At 37.6% G+C, this 27,063-nt stretch overlaps 1 protein-coding gene across 1 annotated transcript in view; it reads left to right on the forward strand.

Moving 5' to 3' along the window:
* The window catches only part of MGAT5 (alpha-1,6-mannosylglycoprotein 6-beta-N-acetylglucosaminyltransferase), an 86,264-nt gene that overhangs the window by 2,019 nt on the left and 57,182 nt on the right, over window positions 1-27,063 (forward strand). Inside the window, exons 2-5 of the mRNA XM_050900092.1 lie at window positions 1,981-2,369; window positions 6,369-6,536; window positions 22,574-22,650; window positions 24,126-24,215. Coding sequence (XP_050756049.1) covers window positions 2,132-2,369; window positions 6,369-6,536; window positions 22,574-22,650; window positions 24,126-24,215 — 573 coding nt within the window. The 5' untranslated portion in view covers window positions 1,981-2,131. The remainder of the gene's footprint in view (window positions 1-1,980; window positions 2,370-6,368; window positions 6,537-22,573; window positions 22,651-24,125; window positions 24,216-27,063) is intronic.

Genomic DNA, 27,063 nt, shown 5'->3' on the forward strand with positions numbered 1-27,063 from the left:
TGTGAAATACTTGCATTTTTTATTGCTGTTTTTAATGTTAATTATGTTCTGCAGTTTTTTCCCCTAAACAGCTAGTCATAGAAAATCTTTACACTTGTCTATTAAAACATGGTAGTGATAGGTTTAGTTTCTTATTCAGTGTTTTCCACTACACAAACAACTGATAATTGAGGAAAAAATATTGACTGTTATAACAACAGATCTTATTGCTGTAGAGGACGCTGTCAATTCTTACTTGAAATTAAGTCACTGAGGGAGTTAATCTTGAATATTTCAGATTTCTTTTTAAAGTTGTGATGTTGTTTTAAACTATGGAATTCTCTATATCACACCAGATATTGCAAGAGAATAGTAAAACATTCAGTTTTTAATGAAATAACAACTCTACTTTTTAGTCAGCCCAAGAGTGTCCAAGGCTATCGTTAAATAAACTGAAAGAAGTGAAACTTCCCTCTGCCATTCCTTGGAAAATTAACTTAAGTTTATGGAGAGCAGCGTTAGAGTCCTTCATTTTCTCTGTTGAGACCATTCATTTTCTTTATTGAGATATTTTAAGTGTGGAAAAAGTCAGCTCAAGGGCTTTATAATCTTTTTCACTGTACTTGCAATTAATTTTTCTGCACCATTCCTCCTTAAGCAAAAAATGGCTACAGATTATTCTTTTAGCAACGTAAATGCATGGTACAGTTGCTCCCTTGTCTGCTTTTAGTTTACTATGTAATGCACATTCACTTCTACAATCAATAATAATCAGTAATGCTAAATGCACACACAAGACATATTGGAAGATAAGTGGTCCAAAGGTATTTCTGTCCCTCTGCAGAACTGCTGGTTCAACTGAAAGCAGAAGATCTAAAGGGAATTTTAACAAACAGGGAGCACTGCTAGCAGGCATCTGTGTAATTATCCTATTAAAACAGAGTAACATCTGCATTTTCTGTGCAAGTGCAGAATGGAAGGGAACATTATGTTCTCTAATCCTGTCTGGGAGCATGATGAAGTTAAAAGGATAACATTTTACCAAATCTGTGTTTTAACATGATAGGTTACACTTAATTACCTTTTAATTACCTTTCTTCTTGCTGGGTTTTATGCTAAGGACCCTGCCTCTAGCCCTCATCACAGAGCTTTTCTTGCCTTTGGATTGTTTATGCCAGGTTTTATCTTTGATTTTACCATGAAAAGATGGCCCTACTGTGTCGTGAAGGCCGTTACTACAATTCTTTTTCCCTAGTGTGTGCAAAGCTCTGAGAATATTAATTTTATATACAAAAGACATGTTGTAGCATTGAGAAGTATGTGTTTTGAATTTAGTTGCAAAGAGCAAACTCATTGGACTATGTTTTATGAATAAGGAGTAACTATGCATGGCAGAGGCCACACAGGAGCAAGAGGAGATTATTCCAGCCTTCTGACTGCTTGCACTGTAAGGCAGGAGAGTGTATTGGCTTAAATAATGTAGATTTCTTTTTTCCTCTTTACCCCTGAGGGAGTCTGATTTCCTGATCACCTATCTAGCCATATGCCGTAGCTCTTGCCAGGAGCTCCGAGCAATGTCGCTGCCAGCTAAAATTACTTGTTTTCTGAGAACTGAATTATGTTGAGAATTGTCTTAAATTGCTGCACTGGCAACATCACAAAGTTTTGTGTACACACACAAAAAAATTATGTAAAAGCAGCCTTACCTTGAAATTCAGCTTAGAAACCGCTTCAAGCATTGAATTTGATCCAGATACTGAAAGGTGTTCTACACCTGCTCAGGCGCATCGCTCCCTCTTTGTTCTCTTTCCAGTGCTTTTCTCAGCTGCTTTGTGCTCTGGCTAGTACAGTACAATGTTGATACATACAAATTAAACATTTACAAAGAAAGCATATTGTCTACTCCTGTTCTGTACCGGTTAGAGTAAAGACCTAGTATAGCTAGTAAAAACTTCTAGTATGTTGTGGTAACTATGTTTCTTTTCTTCTCTCTTGCAACAGGATGGAACTGAAATACGGATATACGTTGACTAAGGAGTTGGAATAAGACTGAGTCCTGCTCTGTGATATTTGTATACCTGGACCATGAACTTGCTGTTTGGTGTCATACTTTAGGAACCTTTGTAGTAACTCTGTGAAGCTGTTGGGAATCATGGCATTCTCTCCATGGAAGCTCTCCTCTCAGAAACTCGGCTTTTTTCTGGTGACTTTTGGTTTCATTTGGGGAATGATGCTTCTGCATTTTACTATTCAGCAGCAAACACAACACGAAAGCAGTTCAGTCCTGCGTGAGCAAATTTTGGATCTCAGCAAAAGATACATCAAAGCATTAGCTGAAGAAAATAAAAATGTGGTGGATGGGCCTTATGTTGGGACAGTGACAGCATACGGTAAGTGTGTGCTCTAGATTACATGATAATCTGATTAAGGTTTTTTCTAAGTTGTCCAAACATTTTACTTCATAATGCTGCTCAACTGACAATACTTTGCACTGTGGGTTTTCTGCACAGATGGAGAAAACAGTCTTCACTTGTAAGTATGAAATGGGACAAATTTTACATTTCCAGTCACTTGGAAATTAAGTAGTCTGCTAAGTTTTACTACATCTGTCTAGTAGCTATATCTAGTATGCCTCAGGTTATTTGTTAGAACTTCATTTAAAAAAAAACTTTTTTGCTGTTTTTGAGAAACTTGGGAGGCTTTTCAGTTTGCGTATCAATGATCTAAGAAATTCCTTGTGGAAGAAGAACTTGCCTTACTGATAAAGTGGAGACCTGCTGTTTATTTCTTCTTTCCCATTTCACTTCTTTGTTCAGTCAATTTACTTAACGTTTAAGTTTGTTTATCTGGTGTAAGCTTAAATTACACTTAAATATATCATATTTGCCTCAGGGTAGAGAACTCTTTTTGTGAGTTTCAGTGCTTTGTTCGGCAGTAAGTTTTAATGCTTACTCTCTTCCATTTTGTACAACATGAGAGTTAAGTTTGTGTGCACGTGTGAGACAAAGCATGCAGAAAAGAAAGAAGCATATTACAAGAAAATATTGTGAAAGTAAAAATATAATCCAATTTCAGGTTAGGTGTGGCCCCTTTTCAATTTGATAAGATCACAATGTACACCTTGTCTAGCATTTTTTACACTCACTTTCTTTCCTACTTACCTATGCACTTTCAGGCTATCTGGAAAGTTAATGGCTAATTAGTCATCTAGATTTGTTTCCTTTTTGGTTGCCTTAATATTCAGCTCTGAAGAAATTGGATAGATGGTTTTTGTAGGCTTAGACAAAGAATAAAGACTAGGATGCAACAGATAATAGCTGCACCTTTTTCTCAAGTTTTCTCTTAATGCTCTTTACTTTTTGGTGTATATAATGAAATATTCTGCTGGGAGGTTCTCTCCATGTCTTCTTTCTGTTACCAGTTTTTTTGTCTAAAAAAAGAATTTTTGAGTTTGTGTGAAGGTGCTTGCCTGTAAGCCTGAGATTATAACCCCAAATATAGCTAACAATTATACTGCTTTGTTGCTTAAATAACAAGCCGTCCTTATTCTGTAACTTCTACTGATTTGTGACTGCAGGTTGAACTATACTGGTATTGCAATCTTACAAAGCAACACAAGCTAAATAGAGTGGTACTAGATCAATATTTAGATTGAAGACCTCCAAGCAAGTAGAGGTCCCTACAGAATTGTGTGCATAGGCTTAAAACAAACCGCTATCTGCTATACAACCATCATCAGTGTCCCATTGTCTTGTAAGGGTGCTTGATGGTAGGTGATTTGAAGAAGAAAAAAACAACAAAAAACAATATGCCTCCAGAAATTGAAGGGTAACTGCATTAATATGTGCCTTACCTAGGTCTGAGGCTACAGGATATCCTTAAGCTAAGTTCCCCCTGCAGCTTGTTGCCTATGGCATTCATTTCCCGTTCCAAATCCCACTGAGGAGTAAGTTGACTTGCTGCCAAACAGTGGTAAAGTTCCCTAGGAGAAGTTAAACTGCATTTGAAAGTGGGTGAAATAACTTTGTAATGCTTCTGTGAACGTGAAGCTAAGTTTTGTGTAGAAATTTCAAGTTCCATGGCTAAGAAGAATTTTAAGTTTAAAGACAAGTTTGGACAGGTGTTTTCAATTACGGAGTTTGGAAGGATGCAAAATAATGATGATGTATTTATTTAAAATGTTAGAGGGAAAGGTGCTATGGTTAGTGAATAACACCGTATTAAATAATACTTTATGAAACTGGCTAAGATAATTACTTAATAAGTAAGTTAGTTTGTCTACTAAAATGCCTGTTTGGCATACTAAATGATCTGTTGATAGCAAATGATCAGGTTAGCTGTTCAGGAATAAACACATTAATGACTAATGTTAATGGTAATGGGTAGAAGTTGGTTCACTATTCTATGCAAATTAACGCCCTTGCTATTTAGCCTTTTTATTTCTTTTAATCTTATCCTCTGATTGCTATTAGCGAGCACAGTCATGCTTTCCATGTTCAAGAATAAGTTTTAAGTTTGTTTGATTTGGCTGCTTTTACCCACCCAAAAGGTTTTCAGTCATTCCTTAGTTGTGGTTGCACAGCTTGTTCACTTTCTCACTTTTTCTTTCTACCATATATTCACCTGTCAGGTAGGTGGATCAAACGCTTTCCTTTTAAAAGTTGTAGTCCAAATATACACAGTGAGTATTAGGTTTTTATAGCAGTAAACAGTTGTTTTAAAAAAATTGTTATGAATCCGTGCTTCTGCCCTCCCCTTCTCAAACTAGCCTCCAGTTGCTTTTTTGTTCTGGTAAGCAGTCTCTCTTATCAGTGTTTTGGTATCAGTATTAAAAAAATACAATGTTTTGCCATTTTTCTCCTTATGATCTGTGTATGCCTTTATGTATGCTATGTTTCTTCCTCATTGTTTCCTGAAATTTTTTTTACTACTTTTCTCGCCTAGATTTTTCCTCCTTCTTTACCATGGTTTTGTTCATGTTAAATCCCTGCTCTACTCTTTCCTTTTCTTCTGCACGCTATACCATTAAGTGACTTCTGGACCTCTTTTAAAATAGTCCAGATCATTAGTGCTTAAGATTCCGTCTTCTGATCTTTAAAGGACAAAGGAAAACACACAGTTACAAAGAAAAAGATGTACTTTATGCCTCCATGGAATAAATGTAACTCTCCTTTTATTTGGAAAAAAGAATCATAAGCTTTCTAAAAGTAATAGCCTTTTCTTATTTACTCTCTCATTTGCACAAGAATTGGGCTAGTCACGGAAAAAAAAAATAAAGGGAGCACAAAATAAGTGTGGCAAAAATACAACTGATGTAGGGGCAGAGGAATCCCTTCAGATGTATGAAGAAATTTTCTATTACAGATCAGAAAGTTATTTGATTCTAAAGTTGTGGAAGGCAGAAAATGTATTATACATGCACATGTAATTAAATGGGAAAATAATGTAAATTCATCATACTAAATTCTTTAATCCTGAGACAAGGGTAAATGAACAAAGAACAATACTTTCTTTCATCTTCTTTGGCTTGTTGCCACTATAATTATACAGTTTTGTCTGATAGTGGTCTATTTTTCCCCTCTTGCCCACAGTTCTTTTAGCTTGCCCAACTGTCTGTGTTACTTCAAGAATCTGAACAAAAGAAAAGGGAAAGAAAAAATATCAGAGAACTCTTTCTGGGTTGTCATTTGATATGCAAACTCCTGTTATTGTTTGTTGCTTTCCCTGCGAAGGAACTGTTGTGTCAGACCAAATAGATAGTAGAGGCAATCACAGACTGAAGAAGAGAAACAGGTGATTTACAGTGTTTTGTGTATACGACAGAAAGGTTGAACTTAACGTTTGGTTTTGTGGTTTGTTTGTTTGGTTTTTTTTTTTGCCAGTGCAGAACCTGGTTGTGGTGGTGGAGATGCAGGAGAAGGTTTTTGTACTGGCTCAAAGCTGTCCCTTTTGGGATGGAGATTTTTGTTTCCAGGTGACTGAGCATCTAACAGACTGTTCCTCTGATAGTGCTTGAATATGGATTTAGGTTTAGATTCATTATTATTTAAGCAGCTTCTTATTACTTGAGCTATTACAAAGCATGCATTTTTTTTGTTCCCTTGTGTGTACCCATAAAGGCACAAACTTCACCTTGAATATAGGATATGTATATGAGTTGCAGTGTGCTTTATAAAATACGCAGGAAGACAAGTTCAATGTCCAGGGAAACTTGTATCTGAGGCTGAACAAAGTAGGGAACATTAGTGCATAGAACTGCTACGGACAAAGATTTGCACTGAGAAAGTGTCCATATATATTCCAGTCTCATTCTTGCATCTATTTTTTGATTCTGTCTGACAGTGTTCATTGCATTATTAAGCAATTTAACTTTTCATTTTCATTTGTAGATTTGAAGAAGACACTTGCTGTCTTGTTGGATAATATCTTGCAGCGCATTGGGAAGTTGGAGTCCAAGGTGGAAAATCTTGTACTTAATGGAACAGGAGCAAACTCTACCAACAATACTACCACTCCTGCTCCCAGCTTAGGAGCAGTTGAAAAGCTTAATGTAGCAGGTGGGTATGGCAATTGTTTAAAATATTAATGGGCTGTTTAATCTGTATTTTTCTCTCTTGGCCATAACATTTTTCAGTGTTAGATATTTGGAAAGTCTTAGAAAACAAAATTCAAAGTCTAGCCTGTATCAATGGCAATCTTAAGTCTAGTGGTATTTTACAAGCTCAGAGGAAGACTTTCTTCTATGGTAACTTGAACACATTGAAGAAAATAAAATTCTCTGCCAAAGGGGTATAGTCTGCCTTGTTCATAGTAGATGTTTCATACTTTAAATGATTGCACTTTAGAATGATGAAACTGGGCAGACGTTTTCTCTCTAAGTCTAATTACTTGGGTTGGTATGAATCTGCTCTGCATTTCTACCATATGCACTTCATTGGTTATTAACTGAAAGAAAACATTTATTATGTTTGTTACTGGTTATGATTTAAAAACGTCCTTCTCTGCTCTGCTTAATAGCTCTTATGATGTGAGACACAGAGATGACCTGCTTAGTACCTTCAGCTTAAATATATGTTTTAAAACTTCATTTGAAGTCATTAATTTTGTCTTCAGTGAATGGACTGTTCGCTACCCTTACAACTTCTCAAAGCATTTCAGTCATCCTGTGGTGGTAGAATGCCTTGCTGGCCTCTTCGCCTGCAGATCTTGGTTCCTTTAGTGTTCCCAGCTGTGAATGTGGTTGGTACACTGAATAAATCTTGTTGTTTATACTGCCTCATCTATGGCCCTGCATTTTGCTCTGCCACCAAGTCTGAACAGATACTGGCTGTCCTGACCCATAGGAAGGTCTGAGTCTGCCCTGCTAATGATCTTTGCAGTCCCAAAAAGGGAACAGAGCAGACGAGTTAGGGCAACTCGGTAAATAGGTTGATAGCTGTGCTCCTAAGTCTTGCCTGTGCTTGGGTTTCCTGTAAAAATAAATACTTCTGTTAAGAGGGTGTTACCATCTTAAATTTGTCAAAACAGAGAAGCAGATGCTGCCTTTGGTAGGGTAATGCCACTGAAAGGCAGTCTGGGAGGGCGGATGTGCAAGTGATTACCTGATTACAGCACACCAGCAGAGTTACTGTCTCAGCTGCTCTGTCCTAACTGCATTTGTCTGTACTAGGATGTTAAAGGCATATTATCTCATGGTGAGACAGACCTTTGTCTTGCCACATAGTAAAAATATGCTTATAGGCATTTACAACAGCCCTTTGCATGTGTGGTTTACTACTGCTTGCCTTGTGGTACCTTCCCCCCCTCCCACCCGTCTCTCTTGTCTTGGTTAGACTGAAGGCAGATTAGAAACAAGTAACTGAAGAGGTATAGCACCTGCAGACTACTAATAGGATGAGCCACGTTGCTACCACAAGGCATACAACACAAGATCTTCGTTGGAAGATCTTCTGCTTCGATGGAAAGTGAGCTAGTACAGTATTGTTATAGTTTCTGGGCTATATATAAAATGAAAAACATCCCTGTATATTTTCTTTTTGTAGCTGGACAAAAGAGAGACTTGATTCTATTGTTTCAGTAGATTTGCAGATAATTGAAAGAAGCATACTCATGTTGTTGCTTACACATTTGTAGGCAAAGGATCATTGTTCTTATCTGACTAGGAAACATCTCTCATCAATTCTTAGGGTGAATTGAATTTTGTTTGTTATTCTTGGAGTTTGCTAGATTCACAATTTTAGTAGTCACAAGCAATGTTTAAGGAGCTTGTAGGAATTTTCAGTTTGCAGTGTTTACATAGCTTTTTGCTGCCTGAGGCTTGCTCTGTGGCAAAGAACACTATTTGTCTTATTAGAGCTTCAGTTTTTTACCTTTGACTCTTGGTACACTAAGTTTAAAATATCTGAAGCAACTATAATAAACAGCAACAACAGAGGAACCTTTAGGAAACAGTTTCTTAAGGTTTGATTAATGTATTGTTCTCGTGAGTGTTTGGATAATGTTACTGTTCAGGTATCTCCAGCCTGGATAGTACCAATGGGCAGAATAGAGCTTGAAGCTAATCCTTGTGTTAAAGTGCCTACTGTTCATCCATTTGAAGCAATCAGTGGAAATTCATCTGATCAGAGGCAGCCAAACAGAAATTAAAAACTTGTTTCTACTTCTGTCTTCATAGCAGTCTCCTGAAAGTAGCAAACTCTGGAAGCCGTATGATTCCAGTAAAATCATAATATAAATATCTTCTCTGTTAGGAAGGAATTATTCAGAAAATAAGCTAGGTGAGTAAATACTGTGATTACAATACCAGCTACAGTGTTGGTTTTGTCTGTAATATTTCAACAGCATCCTTTTTTATTGTGCTAGAGCAATTGAGATAATCTGAAAATTGTTGTAGAGAAGGCATTTTGTCACCCAACAGTTTGTCATTTTACTGGAGCTGAAACACGTATGTATACAAATACATGATACTTCCATTTTTTTCTTTATAATAGTTTATTCAGCTTTTACACTATGAAGTGATCACGGAAAGCAAACACGTTAGGATTATTGTACCTCTCTATCAGCTGTAATATTTTAATGCTGACTTTAGACAAATTCATGTTAGCTATTGTTAGTAATTTCACTCTTTCTGTCTGGACAATTGTAGTATTTATGGAGCATCCTAACAACATCATGTTTAATATTTTTAGTAGTGTTTTTTTAAAGAGTTCTTGAGTTTATTTTTTTGCAAATCTTTTTTGCCTTGGAGTCGCTGCTTAAAACTCTGAAGTCAATTAAGCGTTTTATAGCCTCATTCATCAGTGCAACAGTGCAGTGCCATTAGCAGACTTTCCTAGAAGAGTTCTGCTTCCAGTGGAGCTACTTCATGCATTTATTATTTTTGGATTGAGCTGTCACAGTTCACTGAGACCTGATTCTATAATCTGTATAACCATGTCCCTTTACCTATGGAAAGCCTTTCTGAAATAAATGAAGCTTCATGCAGGCTTAAGCTGCACCTTAGCATCTATTGACACTGCTTGTAAACCTTGGTAGTAAATACTGGAGTCACTAGTCATCCTGAAATCTGCATTTTGTCCTCACTGACCTTGTATAAAGTTTACTGTGTGTTACATACTACCTGAGTACCTACAAGTAATAAAATAAGATATAATAGAATGACAGGAAAGTGATTATACTGTAAATATTTGTCCTCATTGCTGATTATGACTGGACACAAACTCAAGAGCAAAACTTAATATTTTTCTTATAATTTAAAACTGACTGCCATGGCAGGCTAGACATGTCAATCTGAATGTGCTATGAGCTTTTCTTCATTGTGTATTTTAAGGATTAGTAACACTTTCATGGAAAAAAAACAGTAGTCTTTTATCTGCAAACTAGGAAGAACAGAGGTGATGATTAATCAACAGTTCTCCTCCCAAAGCCTCTCTGCAAGTAGAATTTTCTTTTGTTAGGTACATTGCTGTATTCAGAAAGCAGTCCTAAGAACAGTTTTCATATGCTACAGGTAGAGGATCGTGATAATGCAGGAATCCTGGTTTACTTCCAGGGTCAAATTACTGAAATCAGTCCAGGTTATGGTTTTATCTGGCTTCAATAAACACAACTGGTATGTGACCATGACTCAGATTTATGGATTGCAAAATTCTTTTCTGTGAGATGAAGGACACTGGCAATTGGACCAGATATGGATTTTTAAAAAAAATTTCCAGTCCTGTCCACCTTTTCTGTATAGACAACTAGAATAATAGTATAAAAAGGGAATATTTATAATATTAGAATGTATGGATGTTTTCTTCAGTTCATATGTACATTGTTTTTAGCTTAGCTCAGATACAAGTTTGAATGTGACTATGTAAGTAATCCAGGTAACAATGAAGAGAATGTATGTTGAGAAATGGTTGTCAGTTGCAAAGTGGTTGAAAAATCAATTTGTTTAGAATGCTGACATTTCTCAGTGAATCGAGGTCAGAAGGTATTTAATTTTTGCCCAGTATACATCTTGATGGCAAAATGCCTGTTGGTCCAGGAAAGTTCTTACTTATAATTAATAAACTTGCAAGGTTACTTCTTCTAATGCACTACATTTGAGCTAAAAACACCTTCAGTTACCACAGTCTCTTGATATAGCAACATGGAATCTATCCTCCTCCTTTCTAATGAAGAAAAAAAAAAATCTTCTATGTACTTTTTGATATTTTTAATATTCTTTTGGGGATGTAAATATCCAGACTTTGAGAGTGGTCGCTGTAGCTGCCTGGGCAAATAAATTTGAGTAGTTCATGTTCCCCTAAGGAACAGATCTGCTCTGTGCTGGTGGGCAGCAGTTGCCTGTAATTCAATGACAGTGTTAATAAAGGAATACACAGCCTTTGCAGCCTTACAGGTGTAAAAGCAGGTGAAGAATTTCCTCTGAACTGTATGGATGAGAAAAGACCTAAAAATAATGAGTTTTGTAGCTCCTTTTAAAACAAGTGTAACTACTGTTTTTAGTCAGGATGTCATTTGAAGGGCTACCAAATGTCTTCTAAAACTTTTATCAGCAACTTCTGTGGGCTTTCCTGGTGAATAAATGATAGCACCAGTAGCAGAAAGATGAAGTAGGACAGTTTCTTGAGGAAAAGAAAAAACATTTGGGAAGCACCTGGCTATCAAAGATTTTTTTTAAAAAACAACGTTCAACAAAACAGAATGTAGTCTTGACTGTGCAAAGTGTTAGGCGATGTGAGCCACAAAGTCTGGGGAGGTCCAGATAAGCGTTGGACAAGGAGGTGTTATAACCTGGAGTATTATGCTAAGATAATCCATTATAAATTACTTCATGAAGGAATGAGCAATACCTTCTCCAAAAGAGCCTGTCAGCAAAGGGAAAAGGAGGCATTGGCATGGGAAATAATCAAACTGTTTAGCAGTTTGGAAAAAATATCTCTTTGGTTTAGGGTTATTAATACAGCCAGAAGTTGAATAATCTCTGGCCAAACAGTAGTCATCATGGCTATTTATGCCTTGTAACAGCCTAATAGAAATGTTTGTGGCTTCCTAAAACCAGTTTTAATCAATTTTTAGCCTGTGCTTTGACCACTGTAGCCTGAACAAGCAATTTGTGTGATAGGTATTACTTGGTACAGAGCCCATAACTTTTTCTTTCAGTAGAGTAGCCTCTTCATTACCATACTGAAACCTGAGATATGCTGGTATTTGGAGATTACCTAGCATAAGTAAAACATATTCTTTGACCAAGATTTATAATTCTACTTTGGGCAGATGTGCGAACATCTAAAGAATATGACTCAGTGTTTAAAATTTAGGGGCTGTTTGGCAATAAATTTATTCATCACTTTACAAAGGTCTCTTCATCAGTTATGCTCCTTATTTGGTGAGACATAGAGAAAAGTGGCTGCTTGCCCCCCCCGCCCCCCCCCCCTTTTTTTTTTTAAATTGTTCCACCTCTGGCTGTCAAGCGTGGTGTAGAACTGAGGCGGCAGTCGTGAAATCTGCAATGGAAAATATCGCTCTGTGGTGGTGTGTGGAGTTTTTGGCAGATAAAAGGATCTGAAGAAAATCCATCTGGATGATGCTCGTTCATAATAAGAAGGTGATAAAAGTTGGTAGGAGGAAATGTTGAGGATTTAGCAAGGACTGTAACTCAGCTGTCTCTGAAGTAGGTGAACTCAGACTTTTATTTGATTAATTTTTGAGTTCCCATTTAGAGACCAGAAATCTCTCTCTTCCTTTTCAGACTCTCAGACAACTAGCATTGTTAATTTATATGTAGACTGTACTGTGTTTTCATATCCTTAGTGTGTTTAGGTTTAATGTTTGTAGTGTGGTACTACACCTGGTTTCTTCCTCTGAAGTTAATTTTGCAGAATTTTTCATTGAGCAAAACAGCTTCTCTTTTCTTTTGGGTTGTATGAAAGGATAATAGAGCATGAGCTCTTAGTATCACAAATATCTTTAATCCTAATCCCAAAGGAGCTGAGGATGGGACCTCTGCTAGAGGGTGAGGCTGCATAGATTATGTTAAAAAGCAAAGCCATGGAGCACCTTGGATAGCTTGAGTGGGAAGTTAGGTGTTACTTCCCCCCCCCCCATTTAGTTCCATGTGTAAAATCATAAGCATCCTTTCCTTTTTTTGCTTGTCTCCTCAAAAACATTGAACAATCTGGTGGTTTTGATACTAACAATTCTCAGCTGCTTTTTGAGAACCTCCATTTCATTTATGAAAGAGTGAATTGTTAATAAAGATGCTTGTAAGGCTTCAGCTGATTGGTTTCAGAAGCAATAAAATCCTCTTTCCTTCTCTCTCGCTCTCCCCCCTCTACCTTTATTTATCCAAGTTGTATCTGAAAAGCTTTTAAGATATTTGGTAGCCATCCTTTCTGCATTTGTGGGAAGTAATGTATTCCCATACACAGAAGAAAGTATTAATCTAAACCTTGGGTGCCTAGCAGATAAGAGTTTTCGTCAGCCTTTAGAACAGGAAGCTTTGAGCCACTGCCACAAATAACACCTTAGGTAAATTTAAAGTTGCTATTTTGGAGATGATTAAATGGAAATGGGGAAATATGAAACCATGGCACTTTCAAGCAGAGCTTGTCTACATGGCTACTTCTGTTGTAGCTGAATCCTTGGTTCCATGTGACAGGCACAAGATCAGTTTGGTTTAGGCAACTTGGCTGTTAACAGTTGTGCTTTTCTAAGATAACTATGAAAGAAATCCTTGATTTTTGTGGGACAGTATTGCACTAAGCATATTTCATCGGATAGGGCATTCTGCTTGCACAAACATGATCAAAGAATCAGTCCTCTGTTTTCTTCATGTGATTTTTTTGGTAAGCAGAGGGTGTGGGGTTTGTGTGTTGTGGGTTGGGTTTGGTTTGGGCTTTGTTTTGGGGTGCCTTTTTTTTTTTTTTGAAACTGAACTCTTGCTGTGTTCTTCTGGCAGCTATGGGGAAAAACTTGATATGAGCACACTAAAAGAAACTGTTTCAATTGCTCAGGCTTTAAAGCACTAGTAAATAATAGTGGTATTAATTCTGAATACACATGTTGCAGAACAATTTTTTAAAAATAAAAGTGTTGATTCAAAGCAAGGGCCGTGGTGCTCTGAGGCCATTGTCATCACGCTACTGTGCTTGTTCAGTGAAAAGCTAAATTTTTGATAAGTGTAACCATCTAACACCTCAGATAGTATAATTGCACCAAAACCTGCCAGACTGGTTGTTTACAAAATGTTCTTTTGCTTTGAAAAGTGTCACTTTGGAAGATTTTAATTGTGTGTCTTTGATCCCATAAAAATGAGCAAGTGAAGGTTCATGTCAAATACTCCTCCACACCCTCCTTGTACATAGCTGGTACTCAGAGAACTCTTTCTAAGACTAAGAACAGTTAAGTATCAGGTTGCTGGATGTAGCACTGCTCAGTGAGGGAGAATATTTTTGGTGGATCTGTTCAAAGTTTCCGTAGCTTTTCTGCCTTATGCATTAACTTGTTATGCTGTATGGGCTGTTGAGTTCTCTTTTAACAACTTTAGTGTTAACATCTTTAAAGTCACTCATTAGGATGCAGACTTCAGTATTTACTTGTCATTTAAGACATGATGGCTTGGATGCCTGTCAGCTATCTGGCATCCTTCGTGAATACGTAGCAAGGCAAGCCGACAAGTCAGCTTTGGCAGTGCTGCAAGCAGGCACTTTTTTTTAACGTTACTATGGTAAGAAGGACCTTTGTCGTGATATTTCCATGTCCTTCTTCCTAAAGACTTGGGGCTGACACACTGAAGCCTTTTAGGTGGGGAGGAAGACTCAGGTAACTTCATGATCAGTTGATTTCTTTCCATGGCTCTCTTTCCGATGAACTTTGTTACACGTATAACAGCCTCGTTAGTTTTAGCGGTCTGCAGGCATAGTTCACCCCATAGTTCTGTACTTGCAGAGACAAACTAAAGCTAAGATACGGCATATTATTTTGAATTTCCAAAGCTGTGCTCCTGTCTTAAGAGGACTACAGTAGGCTTTTCTTCAGTTAACATAATACGTACAATGTTCTGTATGGTCATGCCTTAAAAAACAAACTAGTTGTCGCCACAGAACGTCAGTGTGTACGGAATGTAATAGGATGTGGGCTGCACTGGTTCTAATAGCCAAGATTACAGCTTTCTCAGGGTGATGCTTTGCTTTGACTTGTATTTAGTGTACCTTATTCATTGTATTTTTTTTCTCCACTGTATATAGTATCAAGCAGTTTTTCACATTTTGCTGTCCGTTTGCATCCCACAAAGACAGTAGCGTGGAGCTGGGGAGAATTGTGTGTTTTCAAGCCTCGCTGTTGCAGCACAGTGTGATGACTGTGAAGACCACCCGTGAATATTTTCCACTGCAGTGCTAGGCTGTATTAGTAATGCTGAAGGGGGCTGTTAGTGGTCCCCTGGGCTGCATTTTGATTAACCACTTGACTACCACTTGAATTCTCCTAACTCTGCATTGATTTCAGTAGCGTTAATGGAACACAGCAGCACAGCTGGTGTGAGGATGGACTAGCAGTAGAAAAGTTAATTTTCTTTAAATCGTGCCAATGCTTTGCTACTGAAGTTTCTAAAATGTTAGTAGAAAGCATTTTGTGCTCTGCATTTAAAAACTTGAAACCTTTAGCTCATTTCATTGAATATGTTGATAGTGCTTTCAGCTCACACTGCAAATTCTCTCTTTAAAGAAATCTTACCAGCTGGAGATGAAAAATGTGAATTAAATTGAGAATGTGTTAATTAGTGGGAGAAGGGAAAGGAGACCTTACACAAATTAAACCAGCCTTAACTACAGTGTTGTATCTAACCATAGATACCTGTTATCAGAACTGAAATAGAAGCAAGAGAAGGGTTCCATGAATTAAAGTAATAATAGTACTTTTATTTAATGATCAAAACCAGAAAGAGAACAAATAGAGATAAAATTGGTGAATAGACTTGATCGGATATGATTACTCTGTCCTTTTAATACTAAGGAGGTTCCTGCTTTTATGAGATCTGCTGATGGGAAATACTTTGAGTTGAGCTGTTATCTGTGCTATATGTCATAAAAAGATATTCTAATATACTTTTTTGCACTAGTCTAAAAATCTGGGGTTTAGCCTCAAGGTTTCAAAGTATATAAACTTCTGTGTCATGTTAAATTCTTAAGATATTTCCGTTCTCTGAAGAATGAAGAGTTGGTCCTTAGCACAATGGATAGGCTGCTGGTGTCATAGTTTGCAATTTCAGCAGTACTGTGGCTTTTTGATTTGCTTTAACCAATATTGCTATTTTAAAGCTTTTATGACAAACAGAATACCTATCAAACAACAATCACTGCTGACTAACTAATTATAACTGTTATTCAGCTTACTGTCTTAGTGGATTATTTCTAGACTTGCTAACTGTCTGATGGAGAAAAACTGAAGTGGAATTTTTTAGCCTGTTACAAAGCACATTATCTGAAGGATGTGCAATATAGGAAAGGGACAAAATATGTATGTAGCACTCACTATTGCTTATTTTTACTGTTTTGTTAAAGAGTAACTAGGAAGCAAACAAAAAAGAAATTCGCTATCACAGATTGTGCTTTTAACCACATAATTCTCTCTCGGGTGTTGTAGACTGTCACTAAAACAAACAAAACCTGTGGACATGGAGTTTAATTGCAGGAGATGATGCAGACCTGTACCTGTGAACTGGTGTTTAAAGAGGGCGGTGTCAAAGGCATGGGACTTCAGCCAGTATAGTTGCTCATATAGACCAACAAAAGAGAATTATCTTTTCCAGTGCGAGGTTAGGTGGCTTAACTTAAATCTGCCAAGTCATTCATGCTAACGTGCCAGACTTTGCACTGAAATAACTGATGATTGTTCACAAGTTCAGTTTCACCTGCTGTGCACTAACGATCTCTGATGCAGAGCTGTATATCTTTAAACAGCCACAGACATTTGCGAAGTGAACATATGGCTCCTTTCTAAACATAGGGATGGAGTTTGTTAGTTATATATTGAACATCCCAGGACCTCACAAACAGAGCACTGTATTTAAAGATTTTTTTTAAATCTAGAATTGCTTGGTGTTTTATCAATATTTTCCATTTTTTCCAGGGTAATCTGTAACAACTGTGTGCTCTTAGGTTTATAATACGCTCACATTCATATTTTCAGTTTGTCAATGCATTGACTTTCAATGTAACATCGTATGAGATAAATGTTTAATAATTATGTCTTTGCATAACAGCAGTCAAGAGGAGATAAGCTGCGCATGACTTCAAAAACAGTTAGGTGTCTGTAGAATAGAAATTATCATGTATCATGGCTCACACAAAGCTTAAGAGAAAAATGTGTGTATTAACTACTGTTGCTTTGTACTGACTTGACAGTTGCTGCATTTCTAACTTTTTTGGCTGTAAGTTCTAAGTTTTGGCTGAGAAAAGAGATTGCAGAACTTGCATTTTAAATTACATAAATCCTAATTAAGGAAAAAAATCCTTGTGGTTTCTCAAATACTATTTTCTAACAGAAGTAACTTTAATGTCTGGCTTAATAATCTATTTTTCCCCTTTAGGAAAGAACTATCTGACATGAATTTGGTAACAGCATAATACTTCTATCCAGCCATTTTTAACAAGAATCTTCATAAGATATTAGAGTTTGGGTTTTTTCGTCATCTCCAAATGATGAAAAACTCTAAACTCTTGACTTGTATTTTAATACTTGCTTTTCATGTTTTGGAAGATCCAGATGTGTAGATCAGTGCAGTGGTTTAACCCCAGCCGGCAACTAAGCACCACACAGCTGTTTGCTCACTCACCCCCCACGTCAGGATGGGAGAGAGAATCGGAAGGGTAAAAGTGAGAACACTCGTGGGTTGAGATAAAGACAGTTTAATAAGTAAAGCAAAAGCTGTGCACGCAAGCAAAGCAAAACATGAAATTCATTCACCACTTCCCATCAGCAGGCAGGTGTTCAGCCATCTCCAGGAAAGCAGGGTCCACCACGTGTAACGGTTACTTGGGAAGACAAATGCCATCACTCCGAACATCCACCCCCTCTCCTTCTTCTTCCCCCAGCTTTATGTGCTGAGCATGACGTCCTATGGTATGGAATATCCCTTTGGTCAGTTGGGGTCAGCTGTCCCGGCTGTGTCCCCTCCCAGCTTCTTGTGCACCCCCAGCCTCCTTGCTGGTGGGGTGGGGTGAGAAGCAGAAGAGGCCTTGACCCTGTGTAAGCACTGCTCAGCAATAACAAAAACAGCCCTGTGTTATCAGCACTGTTTCCAGCACAAATCCAAAACATAGCCCCATACTAGCTACTGTGAAGAAAATTAACTCTACCCCAGCCAAAACCAGCACAATCAGCATCCCCAGGGTTCCACTTCCTTCATCTCCCTTGTTTTTGTGATCCATTCAAAAGTGTAAATTGCTGGTATCTGATTGAGGTTGGTCCCAACTGTCCATGAGATATGCAAGATTTGTTCACCTCTGGATTCCTGTTTAAGAAGAGCCAGCTCCTAGTTAGCGTGGATGATCAAAGCCTGTGCATGAAAAAGGGAGTGAGCTGATTTGGCAGTATGGGCCCACACTGAGCTAGAGACACGCTAGGGAATACTGTGCAACCATTGCTGCTTCTGCTCGTCCAGCTGTGCAGCATGGTTTGATGAGGGCAAGCTGGACTGTTAATTTGAGGCTATGAATTTGTATTTAAAGAAGCTGGTCACAGCTTCCTTGACTTTAGGTTTTTTACAAGGATGTTTCCTATGTTTATAACTATAGTTCAGAACAGCTAGTTTAGTAAGGATGGGGAAAGGAGCCTTTTTGTTGCCCACAGGCTACTAGCTGTTACCAACAGGCTCCAGCACACCCTCTATGCCTAGTTAGTAGTGAGCAGCTAGAGGAGCAGAAATGTAGTTCTTCACACAGGTTCTGATCGTTAAGGAAGAAAAAAGTTGGGAGGGATGTTTCTCAACGTAGAACTCGCACTGACTGTGGCCAAGAAGAAGGAGTTACAGCTTCAGTGCAAGTAGTAGTTGACCGGAACCGTCAAAATTATTCGCAAGTGAATTCAGACTTTTGCATTTAATTCTCCAGCTTATGTGTGGAAACCAGTATGTTCCCATACTGACTCGCCCATTTCTGCAGGCAGTGTGTTGCTTTGGACAACTCTTCTTGATGTAGATGTGTTTCCAGTCTCATTACGTCAGCTAGCTTCCTATTTGCAGGAACGAAGGAAAGATTGCTTGTCTAGGGAGTACTCAGATGGAACAGAGTTGTTTTTCTCTATTGATTCTCCTGTTCTTTCACATTCATTTGCTCTTGTATGCATATATTGCTACATTTTATTCTGCTCTGGATAATACTTTATGTAAATTGTTTCATGGGCCAGTTTGTATTTAAACTTTATAGAATTGCCTTCACTATGCTATTACCTGATTAGTAGCTGTGAATGAAGCAAGTGAAATAGGTGTTTGGGATAGATCCATGGTAAGGCTGAGTGGCAAGATGGAGTGGGGAGCTGGTGAGCATGTGAAGTGTTTTCAGAGTCTGTAATGGTGGAAAAAAAGATGTTAACGTTTTTGAGGAAGGTGAATCCTAGGAGTGTTTACTGTTGCTGGCAAGGAGGGGGAAAGATGTCAGGTACTCTTGGAAATACTACTAGAGACATTAATACCTCACCAAGCATTTCAACATGGTTAGAGGTGATAAAGGTGAGCGTTGGTGTTCTCCGTTCCCTGTACATATAGATTATCCTGGAGAGATCAGTATGCTGTTTGTATGTAAATCATCGTAGTGGAAGAGCTAGAGAGGGACTGCTCTGGAAAAGCCCTAGTGCAGCTGGCCACAGGGGAGACCAGAAGCCTGAGAAAATGTGTAGCTTGTGCTGACATAAATGTCTGGCTCTTGCTTTTTACTTCTTGGAATGGGCAGGAACAGGGAGAGCTGGGAGGGCTGGCTTTCTGCTTGGAAAGTATCTGTATGTAGTACTGCCACAGCTGATCTGAGCTGTTGAAGTGTATGGCTGGTGCATTGTGTGAATGTTGGAAGAAGGCAATTTTTATTCTTGCAAGTAGATCTTGCAAATACAGGGATCATGTGGAACCTTGTGAACAATGAACAGTAGCAAAGATCACTGCCCATCTACAAAAATACACTTGCATGCAGAAAATGTGTTTACACATGACAAAAGCAAACAGATACCTAGACTACAGTTGTGTATCTACTGAAAATGAGGCCATTGTCTGTATTTTGTGTTTTTTCTCCATCCTTTCTTTCTTTGACAGGTCACGAGATACCCATTAAAATGCAATATGGCATAAATGATAGACTTGGCACACTAGGTATTTATGCTGTAAAATAAAGAATTATAGCTTGTGCTTATGTATTACCCTGTACTTAAAAGGACTTCAGGAGAAGAGAGGGTTTGCTTGACTAACCTTCTGAAGTGGAAAGCCATCATATGATAGCATAGTTAGCTTGAGATAAAGACATTTTTTATTTTTTTATTTTAAATGACAATGTTCATGGATCCTTCATGTTGGCAAACTATACCTTCCATTCAACAGAAAGGGCAGAAGGGCAGCTTTTGAGTACTTTCCTACTTTTGACAAATAAGGAACTGAAGGAGTAACATCAAGTCTAAGGAGGAATGACCATCTCACAGAGGAAGATCATTTAGCCCAGAGCAAGCAGTGCAAAGGCTCTATGTTATGCTTTCTTAAGTGGCTTTGCTAGGCTGTGCCGGCGGCACCTCCTGCAGCTGCAGCCCCCGGGGGACTGTCATTCCCACCTCTGCTTTGCTTCCTCTGTAGTGCCAATAGAAAAATTGTTTCTGGTTTCAAGTAATACTTTTGGGCAAGAACTATTTTTAACTGATTCCATATCAGTGATCCAGCCATGAGTCAAGTGAATGGTAGTGCTGGCATGGTGGTTGGTGAGTAGTGACTGAGGAAGGATACCCCTTAAGAAAGCATTGTTGCAAAGGAAAAGGTATGTGGAAATGCATGTTGAATACCATTAATAATATCTTCTCTTTAAGGGTTTAATAATTGTCTCTTACCTTTCTGAAAATTGCTAATTACAGTTGGTTGGTTCTGTATATAGTAGCTATGGGGAGAAGCAAAAAACCTTTGAGCATGGCAAGTATAACTTGTCCAAATTCAACTGAAATTGATAGGAAGACTTGTTTGTTTGAATAGGATTGCCCAGACATTCAGAATTTTCAACCCTAAGTTCAGTATGATGCTGAAAGTTGGACTTTCCCTGTGGTTGAACTGCATCTCTGATGTTATATCATAGATTTCAGATGTCTTTTGTGTTTTAGGAAGATCTGAATTTGACATGCCTTATGAAAAGCTCTGTACTTATTTTGTATTCAGGCTTATGAGTTTGTAAAAAGAAAAAAGAGAAGAAAAAAGCCCACAGTTTAGACCATAAAGCTCTTCTAATGGCATTATATTGATTACTGAAAATTGCCATCATTTTAACCATGCCTCTTTGCGGTTTAAGGTAGGTTTGTTCCTGTTTGATCTCAAGCACTGATTTCAGTGTGATTCTAGTGAAAGGTCTGATTCCTGAACTGTAGTAAAGCAAAAAGTCCCATTGTTATCTAGCTGTGCTGACTGAATTTAGAACATAATTTAAATTGTTGATGTCTGTATGCGTGCTCTGTATGTTCTTACTTGGAGCAGAAATCAGAGCTGTAGATGTCAGTGGTCTAGTCTGCAAGAATCCTGTAAGGATAAGAAGACAGGGAGAATATTTTGAAAGTGCTTATTGATTTGAAATTACAAAGTCGTCTTAAAAACTACTTTGCCTCAGTGTTACTGTCATTGGCAGTACAGCTCAGTTTGTCAAACTACTGCTGCTGCATAGACTGCCAAGTAAGTGTCTTCTTCCTGGCATGATTCTTCTTTCCCCATCCGCTCCATTTTGCAATGCTTCACTCACATTTCAAGTTTTATCTTTAAAAGAAACTATTTGCAAAAAAAATGGAAAGTATTCAGATAAATCAGGAGGTGGTTTTTATATATAATACAACATTCTAACTTTTATCCACTGATCTTGTTGCTACTGTATTCTAATGCTGCAGCCTTTTTTTTCCCCTGAGATCTCTAATTAGCATATTCTGGGTGAAGTCATGCACTGTAACTGCCATAGCATGAAGTGTTCCTAGGTTGATGGATGACTGGCTTTAATGATCTTGATTCTTGCCCATGGGAAAAGCCAGAAATGATGCAGGTATAATTTAGATAACTCTGTGATGAACTACCTAAATTGAAAACTTTATCCTCCGCTGCCTTTGGCAAGAATCTCTCCACCACGTTAATCATTTTTCTTGCCTTAAAGGCCTGCGTTAGAGGGTTCTTCTAAGTTCTTAGAAAGTCCAATCCTGGAGTTGATGTGGTAATGTCCTTTAAAACTGCTCCTTCTTCCTTGGCTCATGGGCTAGAAGTGTTGCTCTGTATTACACTCTTCAATGTGTTGGAAAAATCTAGAATGATAAAATATTAAAATAGGCAAAAACCAAAAAAATTCTTGGGAGACCATAGGAAGTATTTCTCATGAGATGCAATGTAGTGCTACTCTGTTGTAAAATTAGATCATATTGCAACATTTATTAATTGGGTTATATATCTGGTGCCAAGTTTCGGATCATGGATGTTTGATAAAGTAATAACAGAACTTGAAAAACTAGTTTTTATGTTTAAGAGCAATATACATCTTACAAATGTTTGACAATTGGAAACAAATTGCTGCAATTTAGTAGTTTTAAGCACACTTTGATTAGGAAGATATTTTGCTTTTTATTATTCTCAGTATGGATTAGCTTAATTTTTAAGTCTTCATAGACCAGTTTTTGTAATTCAGCACTTTTACTGCAAGTCAGAGTTGAAATCTATGCAACCATTTTCTTCTATAGTCAAAAAAGAGCACACTGAGTTTTAATGTTATAACAAATAATACACAGTAGGACTCTTCAGTCAGTCTGGATTGTGGATTCATGAAAATAAAAGAAAGTATTCATTAGGCTATCTGTCAGAACTATAAAATGATATTCAGTTATGGTCTATGTTTCTCTTTAGATCTCATAAATGGAGCCCAAGAACAGTGTGAATTGCCTCCTATGGATGGTTTTCCTCACTGTGAAGGGAAAATAAAGGTAAGTGAACTAGTGTTAATCTCATCATGTGTGTTCTGTTAAAAACTGAACATATGTTGCAAGAGGTCACTACTCAGACAATGGCGTAAAACAAGAACAACTGGGTCAAAAAAGAGGCTATTTAGGAGTGTGTGTCGCTACAGCATTGCTCACCTCAAGCCTTTAATACTACTGCTGCAGAGAAATAAAGTAGCGTCCTGTTAAGACAGGAATAAAATGCCATATTATATTAAAATGCTGTATTATTTAATAAAATGCCTTATTATTCAAATGCTGTCTTGTTATTCAGAAACTTTTTTTTCCTTTTTTAAAAGCCCTGTTTTCTTCCCCATTATGAGTCATTTGGCGTTCCCCTACCCCAGGACTGGGATTCTGTGTGTACCTCACTCCAGCCCTTTCTCTGCTTCATCGAGACATTTGTTTACACTTCTTTCCCCTCTTTGCCAACAGCTCTGTCCGGTTCCTCCCTTCCCCTTTTCTGTTAAAAGCATTCTGCCTCTTCTGCTCACAGGCTAGGCACTGCACTAAATGTGCAACCAGAACATTGGGGTTCACATAAATCCTATATTTTATTAATAATGCACTTGGAAAGGCCAAATACTGAAAGCCATCAGACTTTAGTTGGAAAGGAAGAAAAAAGAACAAACAAAAAAACCCCCCAAAACCCAAACCAAAAAAACCCCAACAAACTTGCGGAGGTTTTTGATTCCGCCCCCCCCCCCCCAAGATACATTTCAAATGTAAGGATACTGTTTTAGTAGTGGGGGACAAAAGTAAAATTGCTGGACACTTAAATATCATTGTCGAGTATTACAATTTATTTCTGAAAGTGAAAACAAATCACTACCAAGTATATGTGAAATTATGTTGCCTTTTTTCTCTAAATAAAATTCTTAGACAATAGTATTTAAAAAAAAATAATCTGTAAGTTTTAAATCTCTAGTCTGTGTTTTGATCTGTTTTGACAAACTGGCTGCATAGTGACTATGTAATACAGTATTTGAGTATTAAAATATGAATTTAAATTAATTACTTGCTTCTGCAGAAATGGCAGATTCTTGGCAGAATCGGGCAGATTTCAATCTTGGTAACTGAAATGATCTGTTAAATTCCAGAGCAAGTGTAACACGGGGTGGGCGTGGGGGGGTGGGCAATGCAGTCAACTCCAGCCACACCCGTATGTCTGGATCCTGATCATATTCTCCTTTTGATATTTGTCTCTGCTTGCCTGGCTACCAGTTTGTATAAACTGTACTCAGTGTGGTATGTAGTTACTTCCCCAACATAGCTGAATGCAGAGATGCAGTATGCTGCAAAATATTAATAAAATTCCTTTTTTGTTATTTGTGATTCTTATCTGGTTGGATATGGTCGCTTGCAGCTTTCCCCTGTTATTCCTGAGTTCAGTGTGAAATAGGATGGAGTTATTACATGGTACTTAAACCTAATAGGCTGTATTTTTTGTTCTGTTACAGTGGATGAAAGATATGTGGCGATCGGATCCCTGTTATGCAAGTTATGGTGTAGATGGGTCCACATGCTCCTTTTTTATTTACCTCAGTGAGGTGAGTAATCTTTTCATCTGCAGAAGGGGGAACATCATAGTGCCTCCGTATTTTTGGTAACTCTGCGAACTTTTCTCAAAAGAAATTGTAACTTTTTTTCAGAAAAATTCTATAAAGAGGAAAAAGCTATTAAAACAGAATTATAATGAAGCGTGTTGCTATTATTCGTTAGTCCTCCAGGGGTTTCTAGCCTGGAGAATTCTAATGTTTATAACTGAAGTGATGTAAGCAGCAACTCTCTAGGGAGTCCACGCTAGGTATCCTGTTAAACCGAAGTATGAAGCTCAGTCATAGATCCTTGCCTCTGAACACTTTTTCTGTTGCTTTTTATGTAGCTCCTGAGGTAGTAATAGGGAAGCATTTTAGGGGAGGCATTTGGAATGTAAAATCTGGAAAGTGGAACTAGATGGTACATCCTCCTAAGCAGCATGGCCACTTCCTGCTTGGAGGCTGTTCATGAATTGCAGACTCTGTTAACAGAAAACAAAAAAACCTGAAAGTCACATTTTTGAGTGAAGTTGCAGATACATTGGCTAAAGGTTTTGGTACCTATCAGAACCAAAGGCCGAGTTTTGTACACAGCTGAGTAAGGTGCTTGCCCTGGTGTTTTTTGTACAGGCTTCCTGTTTCCTTAGTAACACTTGTTTTCCAAGAATGAATTTTGTCAATCAGTTATTATGAGCTCTATTACTGGCTTGTAGTGTGTGTGCCAGAAACAGTCAGGTGTATTTGATCACTTGACCTCTTCTTTCTTATTAGTAAAATTTTGATAACCTACGGCAACTGATCTTGGAAGTAGTATTGCTGTGTAGTGGCTAACTACTTGTAAAGAACTGCAAGAGCCAATGTGGCTGCAGAATTGCAAACTGCAATTGCAAATTGCAGAATTGCAAACTAATAGTAATTTGTAGTTTCTGCAGGATTGGGGGCGTGGGGCTGGGTTTTTAAATTACATATCTGAGATTAAAACAGTAAGTCTATTATATAAGTAACTTGATCGTAATAAAAGCAGTTTCTGTTAATTTACTCAGTTGACTGTCATTGAACTTTTGGGGGCATTGCTTGAAGCAGCAGTAAATGCATATCCAAAATACATATTTGAAGAAATAAAGAAGTCTGGGTTGAATCACAAATTTGACTCATTCCATTGCTATTATCAAGTGTTGATTTATTTATGGGCTACAAAACTGGGGAAAGAAAAGATACAGGATGACTATATAATTTATCCTGTTATTTATCATAGAAGCTAGAGATATAGTTTCAGAATCATCTGAAGTTGATCTGAAGTTTCTACTAAAAGGTTATGTTTTAGCATCAGCGGAGTTACGTTTGCACATTAGTATTCTGTCAACCAGCAGGTGCTTCATGTTTTTAATGCAGATGTATCTTAAAAATGAAGATACATGTCAACTGAATGTGAGAATCTAATATTCTTAAATGACATTTATTATTTTGTATTTCTGTTAAATCACAGTATTTTCTGTGACAATCTTCTCGGTTCATCAGTGTTGAAAACTCAGTTGATGCTGTTAGTTTTTTTCATAATTGATCTTTCAGCTCATACTCATGCCAAAATGCAAGCAGATTTACAGAGGCCAAATGGTTGTTTTTTTCAAGGGTCTAGGGATTTGAAATTTTTCTTTAAGCAGCAATATTGAATTTGGGCAACTTCTCATTTCATGGTGGAACAACAGTACAATTAGTCTTTGTGTATGTTTGGTAACTTCAGACAAAGGTCTTGTACTCTTTTTGTTTTTAAAGTGTTTTCCCATGACAGAATGTAAAACTAATATTGGGTGAGCATGTTATTAACCTTGAGTTTAAATTTGGCATTCTTAATCCTATGATTAATTCCATGATTAATGCCCAGAAGCAGAGGTTGAAAGCTTAAATGTTTGTGAATGCAAGCATGAAATGAAATTCTAATAACACTACAATAATGTGGATTTATGAGGTATGTTGGCTGCTAAGAATAACTTGGAAATGCTGTTGTGAGAGTAATTTGTCAAAGTGGACAGTGATGAAGAGTTGACAGTTTACGGTATGGTTGCACAGCTGAATGATAAATGTGTCTACAGAGCTCTCAAGTCAAAATTGCTGAGTTAAAATATTAAAATGCATTAGGGTACTGGAAAGATATTACTATTAAGATTTTTCTGTTTTACTTCAAGTTTACTGTATAGGAGTAAGATGGTTGTGTACACATGCTCTGTTTGAAAATGCAGTATATGCATCAAATTATGCACAACCTTAGTTTGAAAAGACAGAATATGCATCAAATTGTGCATATGTCTACTTTTTCTCTTAAAATCGCCTCTACAATCTGGTGTGACAGGCGCCTGTGCTCTTTCATACTCTTTTGGAATCTACTTTTTTCTTCTGAAGCAGTTCAGGGTATTATGTTACACTATCTAGCACTCTTAGTAATACAATTTTAAACTTGTAAACAAAGAAGCCTGAAATAGTACATTTTGGTGTGTAATATGGGTCAGAACCACAGAGACACAAAGTAACTTGCCCACAGTTTACGCAAAGGTTTAGAAGCAAAGCTGGGAATAAAACCCAGTCTTTGGGTATCTGTCGTGTGCCCTTGTTATGTTTCCACCATGTGTGTCTGCAAAATAGAAACAGTGCAGTCAAAATCCAGGCTGCCCCAAGTCTTCTCTTCTGAAGAGCCTGCACAAGTGCAAGTATTAGCAGTTCTGCCTCCTCTGATTTGCCTTGGATGACACTCCTACAGCAACATAAGAACAGCTAGCTGAACAGCTCTTCTCCACTTCTCTTCTTGTGTCTTGGCTGCTTGAGCAGGATGGGAGGCGAGTGTGGCAGCAGAAGGAAAGCAAGAAGC

The sequence above is a fragment of the Gymnogyps californianus genome, chromosome 7 (assembly GCF_018139145.2).
Source record: "Gymnogyps californianus isolate 813 chromosome 7, ASM1813914v2, whole genome shotgun sequence".
In the NCBI taxonomy this organism is placed as follows: Eukaryota; Metazoa; Chordata; class Aves; order Accipitriformes; family Cathartidae; genus Gymnogyps; species Gymnogyps californianus.